At 36.0% G+C, this 22,021-nt stretch overlaps 1 protein-coding gene across 2 annotated transcripts in view; it reads right to left on the bottom strand.

Moving 5' to 3' along the window:
* Window positions 1-22,021, bottom strand: part of UNC13C (unc-13 homolog C) — a 632,546-nt gene that overhangs the window by 339,077 nt on the left and 271,448 nt on the right. For both annotated transcript variants that reach the window (XM_062204781.1, XM_062204780.1), the window contains 2 exons: window positions 3,812-3,981; window positions 1,100-1,215 (listed from right to left, as the gene is read on the bottom strand). In XM_062204781.1, the coding sequence (XP_062060765.1) occupies window positions 1,100-1,215; window positions 3,812-3,981 (286 nt within the window). The remainder of the gene's footprint in view (window positions 1-1,099; window positions 1,216-3,811; window positions 3,982-22,021) is intronic.

Genomic DNA, 22,021 nt, shown 5'->3' with positions numbered 1-22,021 from the left:
ACTTGCTTGTGGTCAAAATTTAAGCCTAGGTCCTATACCTAATTGCTGTATAATATGTAGGTGACTTTACATCATCCCTTCTTTAATCAAATGGGCTATGAATATTTATATGGATAAATTATTTTAGAGATATATGCAGGAAAATAAGCAAAAAGCAACACTGCCTTTCAAATATCTCTTTGCAACATAGGAAGGCATCTTCTCTTTATCCTTTGGAGTATGTAGAAAGGTATATCGCTCAGAGTCACCTAGTATTTTTTGATATACGACACAACTATCATTTGCATAAGAGAATGTCTCCAGTGATACCTCTAACTAATCTCTCAGATGTAAAGTATCCAATAGAAACCCAAGATTATTTGTCTATCTATACTTAGGATCCAAAGCAAACTGGCCGGCTTCATGTTTGGTGTTCTACATTTCCTTCCAAGCCCACCAGGCCATATATTTTGTGTAGGTATATACTCTGCTATTTACAAGTGGGTAATCACATTCTTATCCTTTCCATACCCATCTATGGTTGTGAAAAGAGCGAATAAAATAGAGAAGAGCTCAACATAATGAAGACCTTCTTCATACTCTGAAAAAGGAAAAAAGTATGACTATTTGGGCCATTGGCTCTCCAAAGTCATTGTTAGAGCATCCTCATTGGATTGGTATGCAGTGGTAATGAGCCTCAAGAGAAACTGAACCTTAACCCAGAATTCATAGAAGCAATCAGGATCTGGATCCCTTTCTCTATTGCTAAAATACTCTAATTTTAATACTTCCAAAGTATTTGTTTGGATTCATTTATTAAATGAATACTTTTTAACATTGTTTGCCTCATTCGATAAATGATAACATCATATATCATCTTTATTCATACCCACTTCATGGGCTGCTTCTAAACTCTCATTAGAGAACAAGCTCTTCGGGGGGTAATGCATAGGATTTCGGAAACCCTAGCACATCACCTGCTGCAGCATGAAGTCAGAACTCAAAGAACTGTCTAGGCTTTATTGACTGATTTTTACACCAAGCATTCTGTTTTGTGATCCACAGTCTAGACCGTTTTCTTTTCTAGATTTTTGTTGTCAATAAAATTCAATTTATTTACCTCATGTAAACATGTATATTGTATATGGTATGGAGCAACCTTCTCTTCTCCTTTAATTTCCACATTGATTTTCAACCGAATTGCACCAGATACAGCAGACTTATCTGTCCGTTTCTCTGTTAAAGCAAAACAGTAATGATCATTTTCAACAACACTGCACTTCCCATACAAGTTCTCAGAAGCTTCAAAAAAGGGACAAATGGCTAAAACCGTTTTTTTCTAGCTCATATTTGATTAACTATAATGACACTCCTAAAAACAATTAAAATTATTTACCTAATATGCCCTTGTCAAATTTTCTTCACTATTTCAAGGAAAAATTCTATCCCTCTGATATAAATTTCTGTTTTCTTGATCAGTTTGCTCAATGAAATGAAATAAATTATTTGGCAATTAAAAAGCAAGATGAGCAAAGGATACAAATAATCAGAAAAGTATTGTATCTAAAGGCTTCTACTGCTAAATTTATCTCTATTTCTGTGCTTGGAAAGATGAGATTAAATTCAGGTTAACAAACAAAAAAACCTATTCATATTCATCGCTGTTCGTGATTCACATAGATCTATTGTTTGCAGGCCACATTTTCAACTGAAACAATACATATACTCAATTCAGCCAAATACTGTTAAGTCTGAAAATGAGTGTCCAATATGAACTGATCAATAGCTTTGAGAGTAATAATGATACAGTCACAAAATTTCTAGTGTGTGAACGTAAGAGTGATACCCATCTCACAGATGAAATATAGGGGCAAGCTGACTCTTACACCTTATGATATAGCTAAATCAACAGCTATTTCCCTGCTGTAGTATGCCTGCTGACTTTTCATCATTACTCCTTAATAGACATTGTGTTGCAAAGATTCTTCCTTAGTAGTGTGGGATCATAAGAGCTTTGCTTATTGTCTGAGAAATGGTTGATTATTGATGAATATTAAAATGCTGGGATGAGGCCAAGGGAAACACAGGTCCTGGGATCTTCTTATCACACACTTCTTCCTCAAGAAGAGTTCAAGAGGAGCTTTACAGTTCTTTAGCTCTCATCATCTCAATGGATCCATGGGAAGCTGGCTTTGCTTGGACACCAAGGCTTTTAGCCAAGTCTTTCTTTGTGTGGTGCACTGAATTCTAAGTGATTGAGGAAGGGCAAATTTTATAAAACTGAAATTAGAGTATTTGTGAGAACTGAACATACGGAAAGATCTCACAAAAAGGTAAAAAAGCTAAAACCTAGTTTCTCCTCTCTCAAAAGTCAAACATTGGCAACAAAAGCACCAAAGTTCCAAATTAAGATGAGTAGGCAAAGGTTTACAACGCTGATTGCACTTGTTCCTTGCATAGGCAGAGGGGCAGGTTCAGCATGAGCGCTGGATGGCTGATATTACTAACAGCGCTTTCCAATCTCTCAGCAAAGTGAATGTACTCACACGATTTGCTGAAACAACAACTCTGAGCAATCTCTCTTCTGAATTACAACTCTGTTGCCTCAACTTAAGGACACACTAATGTACTAGAGATCAAAAATGCCCAGGTGTTGGTAACCTCTTTAACTGACATGTAATTTGCAAATGTTGCACAGTTAGTGGCCTGAGCTTTGCCTTCATTTCATATTTTTATTTTCATATCTGAAATGATTTACTTATTTAAATAAGACCTGGAGGGTACTCCTTATAATCGAAGTAAAAAAAAAAATCCTACTCCAATAATGCAGAAGTATCAATTTTCCTTAAGGAATTTTTCTCAAATCACTCTTTTGACAATAAGATTTTAGTTCAGCTTGGATCATGTACATCCAGATAAGTTAAATGTATTTTTAAAATTATTCTATAATTTAGAGTTTCATTAATTCTACATGACCTTGTCTCTTTACTTTGTTAACTATTACATTGCTTGAAGTACATAGGTTTTGAAGAAGACAAAATCACTTTTTAATTTGATAAAATAAATGAGTATCCTAAATGGGATTGGGTCAATTACTCTTTGTTCCATGAGCAGCCAACTCTCCAAAGAATTTAACTAAAATATTTCTGAGGATAGGATTAAGAAAGCTTTGGATCATGTCCTTTACAGAAACTGAGATGACCTATATTTTTTCTATAGTTCATTAGTCAAGATTCCATGTAATTCTATTCAATTCTAGTAAAAGTCACATTTAAACTATCTTTATTTAATCTCTGATTCCATAGTAAAGTTTCCATTGAAAACTATGTCAATTAAACATGTTCTGAATATGTTTGTAATTAGTTAGCTGAATCCCACACGATGTCTTTGCCATCTCAAACTTATTGTTTTATCATCATCTGAAAGGAACTAAAAATGTTTTACCATTATTGTCAAACTTTCCATTAACAGGCCAGAAGGAAATATGACAGTGACAAATAGCATTAAATTCTTATTTAGGTTCCTGATCTGCTTCATAGAACTTGGGTAAAATTTTTGAAGCCGTGTTTAAAGAATTAAAAATTAAGAATGGTGTATTTACCTTGCAAAAGACATCCCATTGATTGTAAGAGCTTTCTTTTTTCATCTGACATTTACCAAAAATGTTTCAAGAATATTGAATTGTAATAAATAATATCATCTATTTGCCAATTAACCCACATCTAAGGACCAACCGAATGCTTTAGGAAGGAATTGGTTATTTTTACCTACATGGGAATATAACACATGCCACAGGTATTCTGGAACTTGAAATAGACAGAAAGGTAATCACCTAGGTTGTACCAGACATCCATTTCTCCACTCAGAGTTCTCACTTCTACAATTGTCTGTCCGAGAAAATCATCAGACTCCTTTTTGAAATGTTGTTTGACTCTGGATTTAATGTCATCATCTTCATCCCACACTCTGACTTTGATTCGATCTGTGGAGTTATGGCATTCACTGAAAATAAATGTGGATAAATTAACAACCACCAATGAATGCATCAAATAGCATCTGTTATGAGCAACTTATTTTAAAACTACCTAATCCAGAATGGCACAGTATATTAAATCAATTAGATTTCCTACGCACCCATTCCACCTATGTTGCAAGTACCTGATATACATATATTGAAGAAAAGTTCATTTAGTTAAATTATGTTAATAAGGGAAAATCCTACCCTTTTTCATATTTCTTACCCTATTTTATTCTATTATTTCCTGAACCAAAATAATCAAATAATGTGCTACAAAATTTGATATAAGTCAAATTTCTTATTTGCCACATTTATGTTCATCATTATGTACAGTTATGTACATCCATGTTCAAATTTCTTTCACCATAAAGCTAATTTTATTTCAATGAGTGTTCACAAAAGTGGACTTCACAGACTATAAAATGACATTACAGTTATGAGCAAATTCTTGGTGAACTAAAAGTCCCAGTAGGCACAGAACATAATAAATCAAGAAGAATGAAAGCAAAAACTTTCTGATTTTAAGAATAAATTGTATATTCTGGTCCATTCTTCATTTCCAAGTTTCCTCCATTGTCTTTTGTTAAAGCGAACAATTTAGTATTTTCCATTCATATTACAGTATCCCTGATTCAATGAATCTCATACACACTCTCCTTTATGTCTACTTTTAACAATCAGCTGGTCTTCTTTCTATCACATTTCTCAGTTTACTGAAAGTGATGATCAAATCTGAAGACCTAATTTACTCTGAGCTTGGATTCCACCTAGCGAAGAGCCTTTACATTGGTGGTCATGAATGAGTTATGAGCATTACTAAAGTTGGATTTTATAAAGCAATAAAACAACTGCATCTTCCTTTTTTCAATTATGAATATAAGCATTAAACCACAGTGATATTTTGTCCTTAATAAAACTACAGATATTTACATATAACAAGTGTTACAAAATTAAAAACATTATTTATGCTAGTCAGTGCATTAGAATTATATTTCATTAAAATGATTTTCTTTTCAATCCTACGTATTTTATTTTGCATATTATAAAAGCAATTCATTTTCAAAAGGCATCTATCGTCTTCACCAGGCATCCAAACTGATGCATACTACAACAATTATTTAAGAACTCCTGACAGGGTAGTGCCTGCCCCATTAACCTGTGAGGCAGGTTAAATACATTGTTTTTTATACAGCACATACAATAAAATGAGCTTTGTAGTCAGACATGCCTATCTGAAAGTTGTAGCTCCACTACTTGTGTTGAATTCAGGAGTTTTCAACACAGGGCATTTACACAGGGCATTTCTGGGACATTTTGGGTTGTTCCAAACATTGAGGTACACTGCTGTCAGTCACCAGGGTAGGGCAAGTGATTTTGACACTCTGCCCCCTCCCGCACACATGTACAGAACAGTCCACCAGAATTGAAAGAACCCAGGAGACATTAATGAATATGTAAAACCCACTGGCAATTAGCTTAGCTCAGGACTTAATACTTTTTACATACAAACACTTATCTTTGGCATGTTTCGTTAGGTACAGAAATATGGAAAGCAATTAGTACATCAGTTGCTAATTGAGTTTTTTATAGTTGTTACTCAAAACTTCTTTACCAAGGGTTGTTTTCAGTTGTGAGAAATTACATCTCCAGTGTCAAAACTATTCAAATATTTGAGTCAACATATTTGCATCAGTTTGCATTTGAAATAGTCATATTCATGCTGATTTTATCAACAGGTAGACGCTTGTATCTGCTAAGGAATGTATTCCATGGTCGTTGTATCTGAGCCTTTCTACACTAAGACACATATTAGGTAGGCATTTGGCATAGGGGTTAAGGTGGCACTTGGGATGCACACAACCCACATCGGAATGCTTGGGGTTCAGGGTCAGTTCTGCTGTCTGCTAAAGTGTACTGTGTGAGGCAGCTGATGATAGCTTGAATATATGGGTCCCTGCCATATACATATACATATACATATACATATACATATACATATACATATACATATGGTAGAAATGGATTGAGTCCTGGGCTCCTAGGTTTGGCTTGTCCGGACCCTGGTCCATTCTAGCAGTTGTAGGCATACAGAAAGCAAATCAAGAGGTGGAAGCCCTTGTATGTCTCTCTATCATTCAAATAAATATAAATAAATATGAATACTTTTATTTTTCTTTTATATTACAGTTGGAACACTATGCTAATTTTAAAGCTTAAGTTCATGGATAGGTAAAATTACATGTTATTCTGATTATGCATAAGTTATTATGAATTACTTAATATAAAAATGATCCATTGAATCTGATAAGGCTGAGAACTAACAGCTACTATTGATTTAACTTGTATGAATCTCTTTGGTTATAAAATGGAAAATGGATAGTACCTGTCTTAAAAGATGTTTATGGTTATTACTAAGATAGTATCATACAGCACTTAGCATAGTGCTAGACATTTTAACCCATATTATTGTTAAAGTGGTACCACTGTATGAATTTTTAAGTTCTAGCCCATGCTTGATAATATATTTATTTTTTACAAAGTTCATGGCATGCATTTTTTAATAAATAGTCATAGAAAAGAAAATATCTAAAATGTTGCCAAAATAAAATCCCATTGGTTATATTTGAAGGAAAAATAATTCTGTCACTCATAGAAATACCTTATATCTAATTTTGAGAAATATTTTTATAAGCAAAATGTGGTAGAGTTAGCAGGGAAGGAGACAGAATTACCGCATAATATTGCATGTGCAGTAGCTAACAGAGCTCACTCTCCACCAGAGAGCAGTGTTTTGGTATTGAGTTTCTGGTATTTAGTTCTGAGAGACAAAATGATTGATGCATGATGGCCATGATGATTTCCCTAGAGCATCTCCATGATATAACTGGACATTGTTCTTACACAGTAGCATTAGAAGCTGGCACTTTAACACTTTTGGTGATTCTTAAATAGCCTTATAATATATGAAAAATCTTTCAATTTTTTTGCATAAACTAAACAGAAGAGACCCTGCTATTTGCTGTTTTCTATTTATGATATCTACTATTGTAACAACTTTAAAAGCATAGAGGGATCTACAGGTAACAGGATATAAAGTAGTGAATTTAGTCTGTAGAGATGATGGGGCAGACAATGAGGACTCAATCACATTAAGCTTGAACGTCAATGCATTTTGATATATCACAGCAGAACAGCTAGTCAAACTGTTGAGTGTTCTATGAACATCAACCATATGCCAACTAGACATTTTTATTCGTAACAATGGAAGGAAAAAGTTCTACATATTGGCATGTGCCTCTGCAATCTTGCCACCTTCAAAAATGTATTCCAGAAGAGACGCACTCAAATTACAGGTGGACTGGTTGTAAGCAGGGAAGCCAGGGAGCACAGTATGCCTACAGGGGTTCACGCAACTTGTGCCTTGAAATGTAAATTGACCGAGAATATATATGTGGGCACCCTTTAGGGTAGAGGAAAGCCAGCTGCTTCTGTATCCAAAAAGTCACCTATATCAACAGAGATTTCTGAGTGCAATTTCTAATAGAGAAAAAGCTGTTGCCCCAGGTCTTTTCAAGCATCTTTCTTTAGGACATCTTTCAGTGACAATGAGGATGGAGCTTAGGAGAAAAAAAATCATATTAAAGGTGCTGCATTTTCACCCTGGTATATTCTTTTACTGAAGCCAAGGCTGTAATCATTAGATTAAGGGAGAGGAATCAGAAGAGTTGCCCATAGGTAGCAGTTAAAATTTCCAGGTTTATAAAATTGTCTTGAATTTTGGAAGCCTAGTAAATTTCTCCGGAAAAAGTGCTTCTAAATGCACCTCTTATTTGGCTGGCATCAGCTGTTCTTAAGTAATTCCCAAGTCCCTGAACTCACAGCAATAGGAAATGGGCTCCAGTTACAGCATCTCTCCAACTAGGCCAGAAGATCACTCTCCTGGAGCTTCTAGGATGGCTCCAGTTCACGGGTATTGTAGATAATGTTATACTTTTCAAATATTTTTAGAGTTCTTTTTCATTTACTTTTACTTTACACAGAACCCACCTTGAGTGTAAGCAATGACAAAATGGGCAAAAAATGTCTACTGAGATGTAAACCCAAGAACTTGGAGGAAAATGAATAAAGGAAATTCAAGAAGTACCAGAGTCTGTTGGATGGACTAACCAAGAACTACTGGTGCTGCTGGATCAGGAAGTTCTCTGTACACCTGTCCAGCAAGCTAAAAGTCCTGCACTTCAAGCTAAAACTAGGATACAATTTTGGGGTTACTTATCTTGGTAGCAAAGGGCATTCATTCATTTCAGTTAAAGCAGGGATAGGAAAGTATATAAATGCTGAGTAGCCATATAGGTGCATTGTGGCAGATACTGTGTTTGTTCATCTAACAGCCTTTCAAAATCAATCCCTTGGACTTTTCCCAAGTTTTACACTTTTTCCCTATCTCCCTTCAATTAGAAATGAATATTTGACAAAGTTTTTCCACTGAGTTATAAGCAATAGTGTTCTGGTGCTACCTCTTCTATTTTCTTCATTAACTGCTCTGACACATGGAAGTAGAAGAGCCTTCACTAAAGATATTAACATAGAAAGAACAAGATTTGATGGAATCATTGAGTTATCATACTAGTCCCCAAATGCCTAACTCCTGAAATCTGTGTTGAATGAAACAAATTAATCCTTTTTTTTTTTTTCTGGTTAGACTATAATTGGAGTTTAATGTGAAACTGAATAAAATTCCTGCAGAACCAAAAGGAAAAAGGATAAGTAAAAGTTCCTTTTGTTTGATTGTATCTGAAATGACTAAACACACCTTTAATTTATGAACTTTTACTATTTCCTACCTTTACTGTGTTCTGTGGAATTCTTTAGCTACTTAAAATGTGTTTTACAAACACTAAATTTTATGAAAATATGAATGTCCACATTTTAAGGAAGTTATAGGCTCTTGTAGTAAACAGAATTTGGCAGCAAGAGAAATATCTCTACATGCAGTAGAAAAAAGTCTATCCCATATTTTAGATAGAGGTGTCACAGTTTTACAAAATCTTCTGCTAGAGTTTCCAACATGGTCAATTAGTTAAATAACAGATCTTAGTTTACCAGCTTGTGAATTTGGCATTTTTGGTGATCAATAGAAATTAAGAACTTTTTACACATCTAAATAAATAAAATAAGTGCTATGGAACCAAGCAATCTGCTTTGTAGTATTGGTTTAATTTAAAAATATTCCTATCCTGTCCCAGTTGCCCCTCTTCCAGGCCAGCTCTCTGCTGTGGCTAGGGAGTGCAGTGGAGGATGGCCCAAGTTCTTGGGCCCTGCACCCCATGGGAGACCAGGAGAAGCACCTGGCTCCTGCCATCGGAATAGCGCGGTGCGCCGGCCGCAGCGCGCTACCGCGGCGGCCATTGGAGGGTGAACCAACGGCAAAAGGAAGACCTTTCTCTCTGTCTCTCTCTCTCACTATCCACTCTGCCTGTCAAAAAAAAAAAAATTCCTTTCTTAAAAAACGACATATTTTTAACATTATGTCTTCTCATTAGAGAAAAGATTATTTTTCCATGGAATGCAGTATTTTGTTCTTTACTAAACGGAAGGAAAACATTTTTCCCTTTCTGGACTCAGTGTTATTATACATCTGTGTTTTGCTTTGCTCTTATTTTTGTTTTAAATTCACAAGGTACCTATGAATCACAATTTGGTCTTGTTTCTTTCAGAAGGCATCCAACTGACTAATCTTTACATAATTATCTATTCCAACTTTGAAAAAATGGTCTCATTGTAAATATTTTTGGATTTGGAGTTTCTTGTATATAGCCTATAGCTATATCTCCTATTAAAGCAAAAAATAAAAATTCTCCTTACCCCAAGTTATCAAAGTTTAACTCATTCTGAAAGGGATTACTTTACCTAGAGACATCTTCCGTGGATATCATAAAGTCAATAAAGCCTCATTGCCTGATTTTAACAGAAACAAATTTCTACCCAAATAATCATGCCCTGATGTGAGGTCATTACTGAAACAGTGCATTAACAAACAGTTGTTTAAAATGTAAACTGCAGTTACAATGCAGCTAGGTCTAATGAAGTAACTAAAATATGTCTCAAATGGCAACTCTGTCAGAAAAAAGCCACAGTAAGTCATGTCACCATTAAAAATCATGTTCTTGAAGAATATGTGACATTTCTGGATACACAACTTTAGTATGTCAAACAAGATTCTGCGGTATTGTAAAGAGTGATGTACTACGTATTGTTAATACACACAATTAAGAGAAATATTAAACATATATGAATAAGGATACTATATGAAATAAGAGATGCATTATATCAAAATATAAGTGATACGATCAGAGGATTTTTTCTCTTATTTTTATATTTTCTGTTACAACAAAAAACTTTACTTTAAAATAAGTCCTAGTAATTGTAAAAAATATTCAGGCTGGTAGTCAGAGCTCTGATTGAGAAAATCATCAGCCAGAAACCTTCTGTGAGAGCCATTGTGAGGCAGAGCAGCGCTGACAGCATTTCAAACAGTAATTAAATTCTCTAGTTACAGTGTAATTCCCTAAACTGTGACCCACAAAATGGAAATACTATGAGATACTCAACGTTCACATTTCCTCCTTACTAATTGATTATGAATTATGTAACCCAGTTCCTTTGCAATATTCGTGTCTCATTTATTATTGAATCAAGATCCTTACACCTCTGTTATCTTTGGATTCTATTACAATAGAAGGACAAACTCTAAGTTCAAAACTCAGCAACAATGCAGAGAAATGTCTGCTGCCCGCATTTAACAAGGACATTCAATTACAGGAAATAGGATAAAAGAAAACACCCCCAAAAATGTGCCTTGTGTTTAAGTTTGCCCAAGATTTTTCTTTGTTGTGTTGGGATGTCATAAATCCATTCTATAATTTAATAACATACAAGACAATAAAAAGAACAAGAAGGAAAACATATTGCTAGCATGAGTTTTGAAAAGGAAAAGAAGAGGAGCTCCTGCACTGGCATTTAAGGGTTGACTGAAAGAAGTCTGTGCGCTTTAAGTGCAACAGAACCAAAGGTCAGAGAATATCATTACAAGGCACATCCATTTTTCTGTCCCACAATTAGATGCCAATCCCCTCAAAGTATTGCATCATAGTTTTGCATCTAATCCTTTCTCAACAGATACTAAAGTTGCAGCACAAACTTACTTAAACTGTTTTAATAGTTATTAAAATACTAACATTTTCAATAAAATACATGCTAAAATAGTAATATTTAATAATTTGAAATAATTATTAAAATATTAAAACAATATCTTGAAATATAGAATATAAAATTAATAATTAATATTAAGATAATAAAGGCAAAAACTTTGTTTAGGATCAATACCCCATACATATCAGCAATTCAAAATACTCAACAACACATCAATAACCAATCTAGTTAAGAAACAGGAAAAAACCTTCATAGATAGTTCTCAAAAGAAGAAAAACAAATATATGAAAAGATGCTCAGTATCACGAGACATCAGGGTAATGCAAATCAAAACCACAATGAGATTTCATCTCACCTCTGTCAGTGTGATCATGATGCAAAAGACACAGAGCAACAAGTCCTGGTGAGGATACAGAGAAAGGGAAACTCTTATACACTGTTGGATTTCATAAAAAAACTAGAAATAGACTGCCATGAGATCCAGCAACCCCACAACTGGGTATACACCCAACAGATATGGACACACTTTATCAAAGAGGTACCCGCACTGCCAGGTGTATAGCAACACTGCTCACATGGCCAAAACATGGAATCCACCAAGGTGTCTGTAACCAGATGAATGGATGAGGAAAATATGGTATATATGTTTATATAGATGAATGTTATTCAGCTATGAAAGTAGAATGAAATTCTATCATTTACAGCAAAATGGCTGGAGCTTGAGGACATCATGCTGAGTGAAATAAGCCAGACACAAAAGACTAATATCAGATGGTCCCCTTAGATATGAGAATGAAAATTAAGAAAGAAAATCCAAAAATGAAGACAACAAAAGACAGTGATCAGTGTCTATCCGTTTTACTGTATATACAAATGTTTTTCCAAATTTTGTTTTAAATCTTTGTCAAACAAATAGATAGGAATCATATTCTACTATAGTTTTAGTGATTTTTGTGGCTATTTAAAAATTTATATGGTGAAATTGAAAGTTTTTTCATTTGATTATTGTTTCTAGCCCTTGCCTATTTTCCTGCCAAACTATGTACGGCCTTTTTACTTTTCATTTGTTGAGCTCTTTATTTAGAGCATTAAGCCTTTGACTATAATGTGAATTAAAAATATATTATCTCAGAGATATCCAAGATGGCTGAGTAGGGTATAGTCACACTGACTTCAGCTACTCTGGGATATGAAAGTAACAGGAGGGATCAAATGTACAGAGGTCTGGCTGATGGGAATTTTTGGCAAGAAGTGAGAAAACAATGAAGCTTCTGAGGACAAGAAGAGAGAAGACAGAGACGCTGCCACAGCCTGCTTTGTGGCACGGCCAGCTGCCAGCTGTGCGCCGCCACCTTACCACGTCAAGGCAGGAGGAAACTGCCATGCCCTCTGTCTCTCACAGTTTTAAATCAGAAGGAATCACACAGTCACCTACTGACTTTTGCTTTACTCTGGAGAGCTGACTAGAAGCTGAGCAATGCGGAGCTTGGAGAAGGGAAGCCTTACTGCCACCCTCCCCCTCACATTCCTGCAGGGTGCCAGACTCCACAGGGAAAAATCTCCCAGAGGGCCTCTGTTCCATTCCTGCCAGGATCAGAGTCAGAGTTAGGGAAACACGTGGGGCAAACCACAGATTCCCTGTATCCTCCAACTGTGGGAGTTTGGAGCCATTAACCCCATAGCTAAGCTCCTGTACTTTATGGGAGCCAGGAGGATTCCCCTGAGCTTCTCGGGGCTAGGACCAGAAGCAGCCCATGAAAATATCCACTCCAGCCTGGGAGATCTGGGTAATGACTCCATTGTTCCCTGAGACACCAGGACTGTAACAACTACTGCTAAATTTGTTAGTCCCACTAGAATCTACCTGGTGGATCTAGAGAAGAACCTAGCTGCATTCTACCTCTGCATTTATACCCGCAAGATCAAAATTTCCTATATACCTTGTAAATTAGAGTTCAGTTCACATCCCTAGTCCCAGGACCAGAGCTGTTGGTATACAATCCATAAGACCAGTAGGACTTCAGGAAATACCAGCAGCACTTGAGGAAGGGACCATCTGCATCACACAATCCTAGAACCAAAGTGATTGTGTCACAAGGCCCAGCATCACTCAGGCTTGTCAGTGGGCAAAGGGGGCAGCCACTTTTGTCTCCTTTGGCCCCAACAACAGGGACCTGGCTACCACAATCACCAGGGAAACTGATGCTGGCTGAACTCTGCAGACAAAGGTACACACCCTAGGAAACCCATATTCATCTCAATGCCACACTTCTATCCATATGAATTACAGCAGACTAGACCACTTTGTTACATACAGGCACAATAGACATTGAGTAAGACAAATCACTCAGACACTATACTCCTGGGCTCACCTAGAAGCAAGGCGAAAGCAACAAGCAAAACAAAAATAAAGCAAAAACATAAATTCTTTTTCCAATACACCCTACTACATAAAGAAGGAGGAATGATTACATCAGATGAATGGACATCAATGCAGGGACACAGGAGACAGGTGGGACAAGGTAGGCTGAAGCCTCCAAAAGAAGCTAAATCCTCCAGAACTAGATACTGAACTGAAGGGAATCTATGAAACGTCACATACAGCATTCAGAATAAGAATTGTAAAGAAACTCAGCATGCTGCAAAAGAATACAGATAGATGAAAGAGATGAAGAAATGAATGACGGACATGAATGAAAATGTTACTAAGGAGATAGAAATCATTAAAAGAACCAAACATGGGGCCGGCGCCGTGGCTCACTTGGTTAATTCTCCACCTGCAGTGCCGGCATCCCATATGGGCGCTGGGTTCTAGTCCCAGTTGCTCCTCTTCCAGTCCAGCTCTCTGCTGTGGCCCGGGAAGGCAGTGGAGGATGGCCCACGTGCTTGGGCCCTGCATCCACATGGGAGACCACGAGAAGCACCTGGCTCCTGGCTTCGGATCGGCGCAGTGCACCAGCTGTATTGGCCACTTTGGGGGATGAACCAACGGAAGGAAGACCTTTCTCTATGTTTCTCTCTCTCACTGTCTTTAACTCTACCTGTCCAATAAATTAAAAAAAGGAACCAAACAGAAATTTTGGAGATGAAATCCTCAATTAGTGAAACAAAAATAGGATTTGGAGCTTTAAAAGCAGAATAGACCAAGTTAGATGAAAGAATTTCTGACCTTGAGGACTAGACTTTTGAAATAATTCTATCAGACAAAAATAAAGAGAAAAGAATTATAAAAGAGTGAAGAAAGTCTACATGAAATATGGGAAAACATTAAATGACCAAATAGTTGTATTTTAAGTTATTCCTGAAGGAGAAGTAAAGGGAAAAGCAATTGAGAATCTGTTAAATGAAATAATAGGTGAAAATTTCCCAGGAGATGAAAGGGACATGGACATCCAGACACAAGAAGCTCAAAGGACCCTATGCAGATTCAACCCAAAAAGATCTTCTCCAAGGCATACTGTAATCAAACTGACAAAAGCCAAAGGCAAAGAGAGAATCCTAAAATGGTAACTGAAATGCATCAAATGACATCTAAAAGAAAAGCAAGTGGATTAACATCAGACTCATCAGTTGAAACTCTACAGGCTAGAAGATATGATAGTGATATATTCAAAGTCATAAAATAAAAAACTTCCAAACAAGAATATTATATCCAGTTGAACCTTTAAAAGTGACGGAGATATAAGGTATTTTCCATATAAGCAAAAACAGAGAATTTACTACCACCAAAGCATCCTTACAAGAAATTCTGAAGGTGGGTCCTGCATTAGAAATAAATGTCATGAAACACACACCACCACCAAATGTACTAATAGAGCAGGTATAATCAGTATCCCATTCAATAAAACATCATGTGTTAGTTTTATCTATCAATACTAACCTTGAATGTAAATGGATTAAATTCTGCAGGCAAAAAACTTAGGTTGGGTGAATGGATAAAAAACACAAGGCTCCACTATATATACCAACAAGAAACTTACTTCATAAACAAAGATACACACAAGCTGAAAGTGAAGGGCTGGAAAGAGATATTCCAAACAAGTAGAAACCAAAAGTGAACAGGAGTAGCTATCCTGATATTAGTTAAAACAGATTTTAAATTAAAAATTGTAAAAAGAGATAAAGGACATTGCATTTTGAAAAAAGGTTCAATTTATCAAGAAGACAAAAATAATCATATATATATATATATATATATATATATATACCCAACACAAGATCACCTAAAATATATACATCAAATATTATTAGGCCTAAAGGGAGAGATAGACACCAATATAATATTAGTGGATGACTTCACCACCCCACTCTCATCAATGGACAGGTTATTCAGACAGAATATCAAGAAATATAGAAAAGAATTGAAGCATACTATCAAGCCAATGGACCTAACACACAGAAACTTTCACCCAATGCACACACAGAAGACACATTCTTCTCATTAGCTCATAGAACATTTTTTAGGATAGACCATATATTAGGCCAAAATCAAATCTCAGTATATTTAAAAACATTTAAATCATACCACGTATCTTATCAGACCATAAAGAAACAGAACCGGGGCCGGCGCCGTGGCTCACTAGGCTAATCCTCCGCCTTGCGGCACCGGCACACCGGGTTCTAGTCCCGGTCGGGGCACCAGATTCTATCCTGGTTGCCCCTCTTCCAGGCCAGCTCTCTGCTGTGGCCCCAGAGTGCAGTGGAGGATGGCCCAAGTCCTTGGGCCCTGCACCCCATGGGAGACCAGGAGAAGCACCTGGCTCCTGCCATTGGATCAGCGCGGTGCGCTGGCTGCAGCGCGCCATCCGCAACGGCCATTGGAGGGTGAACCAACAGCAAAAGGAGGACCTTTCTCTCTGTCTCTCTCTCTCACTGTCCACTCTACCTGTCAAAAAATAAAAAATAAAAAATAAATAAAATTAAATTAAAAAAAGAAACAAAACTTGAATTCAAAAGAAAAACACTAGAACACTCATAAATACTTGAAAACAATATGCTACTGAATGATCAATGGGTCAATGAAGAAATTAAAAAAAAATTTGAAATAAAAAATGAACACATAGCATATCAAAATCTGTGTGATACAGCAAAAAGTAGTATTAAGAGGGAATTTTACAGCATTAAGTGCTTACATTCAAAAAGGGAAATATTTCAATGGTACATCTTGAAGAGTTAGAAAAACAAGAACAAACCCAAAATCAACAGGAGAAAAGTAATAATATGGATCAGAGCAATAATAAATGAAGCTAAAACAAAAAAATCAAAATAAAAAAGTTGATTTTTTGAGAAGATAAAGTAAATAAATATCTAGCTGGGCTAACAAAGAAAAAAAAGAGAAAAATTCAAGTAAATAAAATTAGCTGTGAAAAAGGAGACATCACAACTGACACCACTGAAATACAGAGGATCATAAGAAAGTACTATGAAAAATATATGTTATAATAAACTGTAAAACCTAGAAAACATGAATAAATTTCTTGATACATATAACTTACCAAGATTAAATCAGGGTGATATAGGCAATCTAAACAGAACCACAATAAACAGTGAGATTGAAGCAGTAATCAAAAGTCTTCCATTAAAGAAAAGTCTAAGACATGATGGCTTTACAACTGAATTCTACAAAACAAAGAGGAATTAATTCCAATACCTTTCAAACTATAGTAACATATCGGACAGTATGGACAGCATCACCTTACAGCATCACTTGACACCAAAACTGAACAAGGACATGATATGAAAAGAAAACTACATACCTATGTCCTTAATGAACATAGATGCAAAGATTCTCAACAAAATATTAGTAAACCAAATCCAAAACCACATCAAAAGATGATACCTCACAATCAAGTGGATTCAACACATCATTTCATCATTAAAAAAAAGACAAACATTCCACAAATTGGGTATACAAGGAATATACCTCAAAATCATAAAGGCTATATATGACAAACCAACAGCCAGTACTGGCATAAAAACTGACACATAGAGCAATGGAACAGAACAAGGAACCCAGAAATTAATGCACATGCAAGCCAACATATTTCTGACAAAAGGACTCAGATAATACAATTGAATAAGGATAACCTCTTCTACAAATGTGCTGGTATCATTGAATGTTTTTATTATGCAGATTTAAATTAGATCCTTACCTCTCACCATATACAAAATCAACTCAAGATGGCCAAACACCTAAATTTAAGACCTGAGATTGGTGCTGGCACTTTGGTATAGTAGACTAAGACTCCTACTGCAGCACCAGCATCCCATATGGGCAATGGTACCTGTCCTGGCTATTCCTCTTCCAATCCAGCTCTCTGCTGTGGCCTGGGAGGGCCATACAAGATAGTCCATATGCTTGGGCCTCTGCACCTACATGGGAGATGCAGAAGAAGCTCCTGGCTTCCGATTGGCTCAGTTTTGGCTGTTGAGGACATTTCGTGACCTTTCTCTCTGTCTCTCACTCTATCTATAACTTTACCTTCCAAAAAATAAATAAATAAATAAAATATTTTAAAAAAGACTTGAGTTTATAAAGTTGCTGGAAGAAAACATAGGGGAAACACTCCAAGATGTTGGTGTGGGGGATGACTTCTTGGATAAGACCCCAAAACACATGCAACAAAAGCACAACTCTAATGTAAATTTAAAATATGTTATCTCAAAAACAGAAAAGAAAAGTGGAAGAAAGAAGGGTGAGGGAAGGATAGGAGGAAGGGACTATTATAATGTTCTTAGACTTGTATGGCTAAATCATATTGAATCCTAATCAGCCCTTAAGGTATTCGGATCTGGCTGAAGAGCCATGAGAGTATTTTAGGCCTGGAAAGCCAAGACACTCTGGCAAAAAACAAACAAACAAACAAACAAAAAACAACCAAACCACCTAAATGAAAGATCTCTGCGAGTGAGACCCCAGTAGAAAGAACAGGGCCATCAAAGAAGGAGGTACCTTTTTCCGAAGGGAGGAGAGAACTTCCACTTTGACTATGACCCTATCAGAATAAGATCAAAGTCAGCGAACTCTAAAGGCTTCCATAGCCTTGGAAACTCATGACTAGAGCCTAGGGAGATTACTGATGCCATAAACAAGAGTGTCAAATTGTTAAGTCAACAACAGGAGTCACTGTGTACTTACTCCTCATGTGGGATCTCTGTCCTTAATGCGTTGTCCAATGTGAATTAATGCTATAACTAGTACTCAAACAGTATTTTACACTTTATGTTCTGTGTGGGTGCAAACTGATGAAATCTTTACTTAATATATACTAAATCGATCTTCTGTAAATAAAGATAATTGAAAATGAATCTTTATGTGAATGGAATGGGAGAGGGAGCGGGAGATGGGAGCAGTGCGAGTGGGAGGAAAGTTATGCGGGGGGGGGGGGGAGACATTGTAATCCATATACTGTACTTTGGAAATTTATATTTACTAAATAAAAGTTAAAAAAAAATAAAAAAAATTAATTAAAATTAAATAAAAAATGAAGGTAAAAAAGCAAAACTAAATAAAGGGACTATTAAAATTCAGAAGTTTTGGGCCCCCACCGTGGCTCAATAGGCTAATCCTCCGCCTTGCAGCGCCGGCACACCGGGTTCTAGTCCCGGTTGAGGCATCAAATTCTGTCCCAGTTGCTCCTCTTCCAGTCCAGCTCTCTGCTGTGGCCCGGGAAGGCAGTGGAGGATGGCTCAAGTGCTTTGGCCCTGCACCCACATGGGAGACCAGGAGGAAGCACCTGGCTCCTGGCTTCAGATTGGCGCAGCCCACCGGCCATAACGCACCAGCCATAATGGCCATTTGGGGGGGTGAATCAACAGAAGGAATACCTTTCTCTCTGTCTCTCTCTCTCTCTCAATGTCTAACTCTGCCTGTAAAAAAAATCAGAAGTTTTGCACAGCAAAGGAAATGATCAGTAGAGTGAAGAGACATCTAACAGAATGGAAAAATAAATTGAAATTATCTATCCAACAAACAAAGGATTAATATACAGAATATATCAGAATAATATATCCAGTTAGATAATATTCTATTATCTATTATATAGTATATAATAGAGTATAATAATATCCAGAACATATACTTAAAACACCTGACAACAAAAAAAGCAGTTAATCCAATTAACAAATGGGCAAAGGACTTCAATTGACAGTGCCCAAAGAAGAGCCACAAATGGTCAACAAATACATGAAAGATGCTCAATATATGTATATCAGCACTATTCACAATAGGAAAAATTTGGAATCAACCAAGGTGTCCATCATCAGGTTAATGGATAAAGAAAATGTGGTATACATACACAATGGGATATTATTCAGATATAAAAATGAATAAAAGTCTGCCATCTGTATCAAAATAGAAGCAACTAGAGGACATCATGTTGCATCAAATAAGATGGACACAAAAAGACAAATACTATATGTTCTCCCTTATCAATGGGAGTTAAAATTCAAAAAATAAAATTTAAAAAAATGCCTGTGTGTATTAGTATTGCTGCAAATAGAGTTTTCTAAAACTTTGCTTATGGCTTTGTCCAGTCAGTGATTAAGAACATTATATTACTATAGTTTTCATTACCTTTGTTTTCTTTAAAATATACTATGTAACATTATTCTGTTGGTTGCCTCTTCACTTTGCTGAAGTGAAGTAAAGTTTCCTTTGCAGTACAGAAGCTTCTCACCTTGATAAAACCTCACCACTGCAAAGGAAACACTCAGCAAAGTGAAGAAGCAACTGAAAGAATGGGAGAAAATATTTAGAAATTATGAAACTGCTGAAGGATTAATATCCAGAATCTACACAGAGCTCAAGAAACTCAACAACAACAAAACAAGCAATCCAGTTAAGAAATGGGCAAAGAATTTAAACAGGTATTTTTTGAAAGAGAAAAAAGAGACACATGAAAAAATACTCAGGATCACTACCTATCAACGAAATGCAAATCAAAACCACAATGACATTTCACCAGTTAAAATGGCTCTCATATACAAATCAACAACTAATAAATGCTGGCCATGATGTGGGGAAAAAGGTATCCTAATCCGCTCTTGGTGGGAATGTATACTGGTACAGCCATTGTGGAAGACAGTATGGAGATAGTTCAGAAACCTGAAAATAGATATACCACATGACCCAACCACCCCACTCCTGGAAATTTACCCAAGGGAGATGAAATCAGTATATGAAAGGGTGATCTGTATCCCCATGTTTACTGCAGCTCAATTCACAATAGCTAAGTTACAGGATTAGCCCAGATGTCCATCAACGATGACTAGATAAAGAATTTGTGTGTGTGTGTGTGGCCTGCAATAGTGTATGTTGCTGCTATTCTGCGGCTGTCCAATTCTAGCTGCAATGGTCCAAGGTAATTCACTGAATAAGACGGATAGCTAGCTAGAATGAAATATTACTCAGTGTTTAAATATAGAATAAAATCCTGTTTTTTGCAACAAAAGGACACAAAAGGAAAGTATTATACTTAGTGAAATAAGCCAGTCCCAAAAAAAGACAGTTACCAGATGTTTTCCCTGATTTGTGGTAACCAATAGAATACCAAAAATGTAATGTATAGGAGTTAAAGTGACATATTAAGATTTGATGATTGTTTACAGCCTTATCTCTACTGTTGGGGAACAGTGATTTTTTTCTTCTTACTATTTGTTGAGCTTTTTGATTTAGTGTAAGGTGCATTTTATGATTATAAAGTAAGCTGAAAGTAAATCATTGTAAAAATTGAGAGAGAGGAAGGAGGAGGAAGGATGGGAGCATGAGTGGGAGAGAGGGTAGGATGAGAAGTATCACTGTGTTCCTGAATCTGTATATTTTAAATGCACAAAATTTATATACTTTAAGTAAAATGTAAAAAATTGAAAATAAATAGAACTTACTGTGCCTGCGTGAAAACATCATTTTCCAATCAATTATTGTTTATAGCCATTGCCTATTTTCCCACTAAACTAAGGTCTTTTTGCAATTTACTTGCTAACATTCTTATTTGTTGAAGCAACAACCCTTTTACTGTAATGTAAATTTAAAATATTAAGTCAAAACTGAAAACAGAAATAAAGAATGGGAGAGAGAGAGGAGAATGAGAGGCACAGAAGGATGGAGGGAAGAAGGGATTATCACTATATTTATAGAATTATATCTATGGACAACATTGAATCTGTTAAGAACTAATTAAAAATTTACAAAAATAAAAATACATACCATCCCAAAACAAATTAAGTGAAAAAAGCACAATTCTCACTTTTTTAAAAAAACAGAAAATATTGCAGTGTTCATTTTACTGTGAATAGAGAGACCACCTAGGAAGAACAAGATCAGAAAAGAAGATCTCAAACAAATAGGAGAAATTGCATGTGTGTGTGTCCACACACATGTGTATTGGGGGTGTTTCCTGTTTTTCTGGCTCACCACGTGTTTTCACAGTTTAGACTTTCTATTCATTGTGTTTCTTAGCATAAGAATCTACGCCTGTATCTGGCAAATATTTACTTGTCTTTTACCACCCAGAGAAAAAGTCATCTCTGTATAAAGTTCCCCTTGGAGCTCATTTATCTTTTCTCTTTCACTCCCTGGTATGTGCAGAAAGCAGGTATTCAAGACGTTTTTACTGAGCAAATAAGATCATTTTATAGATAACAGTAACCATATGGTTCATTTTTGTTCCTCATTACATATTATGATATGCATATTCCAAACAGTGGCACAATTACTGTAGCTAAAATGGGTCCACATATTTGAAGTTGAAAAAGAGGTCCACTTTGAGTATAGGTTCGGCAATTAATTGATATTTTAATAAAGGATTTATA

The sequence above is a fragment of the Lepus europaeus genome, chromosome 11 (assembly GCF_033115175.1).
Source record: "Lepus europaeus isolate LE1 chromosome 11, mLepTim1.pri, whole genome shotgun sequence".
Classification (NCBI taxonomy): domain Eukaryota; kingdom Metazoa; phylum Chordata; class Mammalia; order Lagomorpha; family Leporidae; genus Lepus; species Lepus europaeus.
Note: the sequence above shows the minus strand (reverse complement) of the source record. Positions and strands in the feature narration are given on the sequence as shown.